This window comes from Paramisgurnus dabryanus, chromosome 23 (assembly GCF_030506205.2).
Source record: "Paramisgurnus dabryanus chromosome 23, PD_genome_1.1, whole genome shotgun sequence".
Taxonomy (NCBI): domain Eukaryota; kingdom Metazoa; phylum Chordata; class Actinopteri; order Cypriniformes; family Cobitidae; genus Paramisgurnus; species Paramisgurnus dabryanus.
In genome coordinates, this window is record NC_133359.1 from 1,832,384 (window position 1) to 1,838,383 (window position 6,000).

A 6,000-nucleotide genomic window follows, 5' to 3' on the forward strand; every position below is an offset into this window, starting at 1 on the left:
TTGTATCTTAAACGAAACAGAGCATGCTAATAATAAATCATTCTTGACATTCAAGTGTGTGAATCAGAAGTAATGTCAAAGATTTTTGTCTCTGTATAATCGTGTGTGCTGTATAAGAGATTTTTCCAGCATTCTTGGCCCATTGGTTAATCCTCAGAGCGGGTGTGGTCTCTACCAGCTCTATAATGTGGGATGTCTCTCTCTCTTCCTTTGGGAAATGTTGTTTCTCTTTGTTTCTCTAACAATACGTTCCAGCCATGCATCCGTCATCACATGTGGAGTTGCATCATGATTTTTTTACTTCCATAAACTTTTATATACAGTACCACCACGTAGTAGATGTCATTTACAGTAAAACATTGAAATGGCTCCGGCAAAATGATAAGTGATTCATAATGTTATATACTTTATAAACTGTTTTTATCCGCTTTAAAAATCACCATGTTTTATTTTGTGCCACCAAACTTACTTATATAATCACTCATGTAACAGTCTTTAAATAGGGAAAACATGGAAGTGCCATGCGTCTCGTTGAGTGGTTCTTTGCCTCCCTGTCGTGCAGTAAAAATCATTTAATGCACAGTAGGCCATTGATTATCCCTTACATATGCATTATCACATTACTATGATGGTGAAAAACTTTTTTTAATTATCTTAAACTAATTAGACATTTTTTGTGTTAACATTTGAACTTGTATAATAAGTGTGAGACAACATCTGATACTAATATAAACGTTCTCACTGTTAAATACTTACTGTACACTCACCTAAAGGATTACATTTAGTCATTTAGCAGACGCTTTTGTCCAAATTAGGAACACCATTCAACAAGGTGCTGAAAGCATTCTTTAGAAATGTTGGCCCATATTGATAGGATAGCATCTTGCAGTTGATGGAGATTTGTGGGATGCACATCCAGGGCACGAAGCTCCGGTTCCCCCACATCCCAAAGATGCTCTATTGGGTTGAGATCTGGTGACTGTGGGGGCCATTTTAGTACAGTGAACTCATTGTCATGTTTAAGAAACCATTTGAAATAATTCAAGCTTTGTGACATGGTGCATTATCCTGCTGGAAGTAGCCATCAGAGGATGGATACATGGTGGTCATAAAGGGATGGACATGGTCAGAAACAATGCTCAGGTAGGCCGTGGCATTTAAACAATGCCCAATTGGCGCTAAGTGGCCTAAAGTGTGCCAAGAAAACACCATTACACCACCAGCAGCCTGCACAGTGGTAACAAGGCATGATGGATCCATGTTCTCATTCTGTTTACGCCAAATTCTGACTCTACCATCTGAATGTCTCTACAGAAATTGAGACTCATCAGACCAGGCAACATTTTTCCAGTCTTCAACTGTCCAATTTTGGTGAGCTTGTGCAAATTGTAGCCTCTTTTTCCTATTTGTAGTGGAGATGAGTGGTACCCGATGGGGTCTTCTGCTGTTGTAGCCCATCCGCCTCAAGGTTGTGCGTGTTGTGGCTTCACAAATGCTTTGCTGCATACCTCGGTTGTAACGAGTGGTTATTTCAGTCAAAGTTGCTCTTCTATCAGCTTGAATCAGTCGGCCCATTCTCCTCTGACCTCTAGCATCAACAAGGCATTTTCACCCACAGGACTGCCACATACTGGATGTTTTTCTCTTTTCACAACATTCTTTGTAAACCCTAAAAATGGTTGTGCATGAAAATCCCAGTAACTGAGCAGATTGTGAAATACTCAGACCGGCCCGTCTGGCAGCAACAACCATGCCACGCTCAAAATTGCTTAAATCACCTTTCATTCCCATTCTGACATTCAGTTTGGAGTTCAGGAGATTGTCTTGACTAGGACCACACCCCTAAACGCATTGAAACAACTGCCATCTGATTTGTTTGTTAGATAATTGCATTAATGAGAATTTGAACAGGTGTTCCTAATAATCCTTTAGGTGAGTGTGTATGTATATATATATATATATATATATATATATATATATATATAGAAGTGCAATGTACACATTGTTTTAATATTCAGGATAAATAAAAGGTAAAATTTATATCTATCGTTGAGTAAAACTAATGTAAAAACTATATGAATTCTGATCTGTTTTTGTCTGCAGGTGTTGTTCGACAGGTGAAGCCTCTGGTTGGATCTCTGAGCACCGTGCTGAAGTTGGCCATGAACTACGTCACCAACGGCGTTGTTTCTCACAGGAACATCATCAATGTTCACATCTTCGTGTCCGAGTTTTGGTTTTAAAAACTTTCCTTTCACCTTTTCTAACATTTTAGGTGTCCGTTTATGAAAGCTACATCTATAAATGTTGCGGAAAACATTCAGCGCACCTAAAAACTAAAACTTTCTTGGTTCTTTCTTCTGTGAAGGACCAAAAAGCAGTAAAACGACTTATATTCAGAAATTATCTGGCCAAAGGTATATTTTAAAAGATCATTAATCACTGAAAGTCTCTCGATAGCATCATATGTGGCCCTTTAGCCAAACGCAGAAAGTTTTTCATTCACAGGGAAAAGCTTTAATACGATTACTCCGTGAATGGACACTTAAAATTAATCACTTCAACTTTTTAACCAAACACAGACGTTTTAAATGAAGATGACGACAGGAACTTTGCATGTTGGGAAGGACGGCCCCCTGGAGTCGTCATATATGTAAATTAGTTGAATGGAAAATGATTTGCTGCTCTGAATGCTTTTTAATGTAAAATGAAAGCATGTTTGCTTTTGTCTACTGGTTTCTTCTTTTGTTGGCAGTCGGACTGACAGCGTTTCGATAAGCTATAAACACGAATGATTATTGATTTGATGACTTAGCCAGCCTGATCTCATGACAATTTCTACATATTTTATGCATTGGCTAATTCGTGCAAAACGTAACGATTGTCATAAAAACAAACAAAACAAAACCCCACCCCTAACCCCATTGTCACAGGGGCTAAGGCAAATTGTACAAAAATGTACGAATGTGGTCATACGAATTAGCCACCTTGTAAAATCCGTACGAATTATCATGAGATAGCATTGGACTTAACACTGACTGTATGCTTATGTAGACACTCTGCATTGCTAAATGTATTGTATGTATCACCGACTGTGTCATTAAAAATTATTTTTAGATTTCTACGCCTGTTTTTCTAGTAAAATATTTAGTCTACTGTTCAGGCCCAGCTCCAGATATGAGATGAAAGGTGGGCCAAGTGATATTCCAGGTGGGCCGGTCAGATTGGGGGGGGGGGTCTTTAATGCTTTAATCTCATATGTCTATAGTTTCAATATCATATATTTAAGACAATTGTTAGGGTTGTTATTTTTTGTACATATTTTGAAACTATTTAGTAACTTTATATATATAAACATGTTAGTAACATGTTTATTTTTACATTATCTTTTTGCATTTCTAATATTTTTTGGCTCCTTAACAGATCTTGTATCAATTAAGTAACTTTAGATTTGATAAAAAAAGGTCAGTTCTTTTAAAAAAACTATTCACATCAACAAAAACAAACTTGTTACAAACTAAAAATATATATTTTTTTCTTAATAAAATTATTCTCATGTCTGTTAATATGGTATAACATTACAGATTTGTGGCCAAAAGATTGGCTGTTATGTGGTGTGGGGCCAGGGTGGGCCAAGCCTCTGATTGGGTGGGCCAGGCCCACTCTGGCCCCCCCACCGTGGAGCCGGGCCTGCTACTGTTATCTATTGACATACTGTAGTAAAACAGTAAAATACACACACACAAACACACATGAATATCTCAATTATTTAAATGCATTTATTTGATCATTAAGTTTCTTATAGAGCGATTAATTATACAAACATATCATTCAGCTCTTAATGAATACTAATTTTGACTGTAACGCTATCATCTCTGGTTAAAAGATCCACAGAACTCCTAAGTCCCCATACAGAATTAGTTGGTAAAAATGAGTAATTGAATTATTTCACAAGCTTATAATTTGACCATAATTTGCTCGGGTTGATTCAAATCATTACTAAATCAAACTTTCCATGTAACTTGGCCCAGCGTTCAGCAGAAATAAAAGGCTTCTGGTTTTTGCGTATTGGTCAATTTAAGAGCGAAACGCATGCCAGCAAAAGCCGATCATTCCCACAATCCTCTTGTTCGACTGGCAGACTCTTCATGCCATGCATTGATAGATCGTGCTAAGTGCTGTTCATTCTCAGCAGTGGAAACTTGGTCGTAGCGTTCGGAGCCGTGCATGACCGCATCTCTTTTAGCGAGCAGCTATTGAACCGAGACTGTCTTTCCTCAACGTCAGGGGACGAGAAGCAAACGGCTCCAACTTATTTCAGCAGATGGAGAAGCGAATCTTAGCCATAGTTCACTCGTGAACGCTGCGGTCGAGAGCAGACACTGCCGAGCAGCAAAACATACAGAAATCTGATATTTGGCCATATATATATGAACATATTACAATTAAAGTGTATATATGCAGACATATTGTAGATGTGTATATTCCAAATTCCACTATTTGTTCAAGACTATAGTTTTATTTTTTACATGTGCAAAAATTCTGTATGCCCAGAGGAAAATTTTTTCAAGTTGAAAAAATTGCTTTAAGAAATGAAATTGAAGCTACTCTTGAGTAAATGTAGATCAGGGGTTTCCAACCTTTTTGTGAGCAAAGGCTACCACAAATCTGGAGCACTACTTTTATAAAAACTTTTTTATTTTATTTGTTGCTTTTGATGATATTTTTTAAAATGTTAACATACATAAAAGAAGCCAAGCTAATCTTAAAATATGTACAAATATTAAAATTGAGGCTTCCAGACTCTGTGCAGGGACCCATGGGCACCATGTTGGAGGCCACCGATGTAGATTGTATATAGCTAAAATAATCTGGGTAAATTTTATGAGAAATGTTTGAGTTCATAATAAAATCTTAAATGAAAGCTCGACACATCCAAGCTCAGTTTGTGACACTGTTAAAATGTCTTCTAAAGATTTATGGGTCTTTATTCAAGGACAAATATATTGGAAACAGAAGACGAGATGCTGCTGTCTAAGGAGAAACCATTTAGATTTTAAAGAGATCTCATCTCGTTTTCTTATTTATGTGTGGATTTGAAACATTCATCATTGGTTTAACACAGCAGTGAGATTAAAGAGACCTCTGATGTTTCTCCTGAGACTTTAGTAATGTCGTCTGTCTCATCTCCTGAGGAGATCTTGACATTGTCTCACTTTGCTTTACGACTAAAGACGTCTAAACAGAAATGCAAATCTCAATATGAACTCACACATTATTATCCCATAGCCAACAAATACTCGTATGTGTGGTCTTGAATCTTCACCTCCTATATTTTTGTTGTATGTTGACTTGCAGTATTTCTATTTAATCATTTAGCAGACACGTCAATCCAAAGCGACTTACCAATAATACCACATTAACATTTTTGGGTAACACTTTGTTTAACGTAATGGTAACACTTTACAATAAGGTTCATTAGTTAACATAAGTTCATGTATTAACTAACATAAACAAACCATGAGCAATACATTTGTTACAGTATTTATTAATCTTTGTTAATGATAGTTAATAGAAATTAAGCGTTTAATTGTTTGTTAAGTTTACCGTGCATTAACTAACGTTAACAAGATTTTAATAAAGTATTAGTAACTGTTAAAATTAACAAAGATTAATAAATGCTGTATAAGTGTTACCAACGTAACTATAAACATATTCAATTCAATTTTATTTTATTTATATAGCGCTTTTCACAATTGTTAATTGTTGCAAAATTGTTGCATATTACTAACTATTCATAACTTCTGCAACTTCTTGTCAACTTTCAGTCATTAGAGTATTAGAGGACTGCACTGCAAAAAATGATTTTCAAGAAAAAAAATTCTTAGTATTTTTGTATTGTTTTCAGTAAAAATGTCTAAAAATTCTTAAACTAAAATGAATTTTCTTGATGAGCAAAATGACCCAAGAAAATAAGTCTAGATTTTAGACCAAAAATAT

The 6,000-nt window shown here is 35.9% G+C and overlaps 1 protein-coding gene across 2 annotated transcripts in view; it reads left to right on the top strand.

Annotated features, from left to right (window-relative positions):
* fbln1 (fibulin 1) overlaps window positions 1–3,124 on the top strand; it is a 45,272-nt gene extending 42,148 nt beyond the window's left edge. For both annotated transcript variants that reach the window (XM_065277364.1, XM_065277366.2), the window contains exon 17: window positions 2,104–3,124. In XM_065277364.1, the coding sequence (XP_065133436.1) occupies window positions 2,104–2,243 (140 nt within the window). In that variant the 3' untranslated portion in view covers window positions 2,244–3,124. The remainder of the gene's footprint in view (window positions 1–2,103) is intronic.
* Window positions 3,125–6,000: the final 2,876 nt, after the last annotated feature.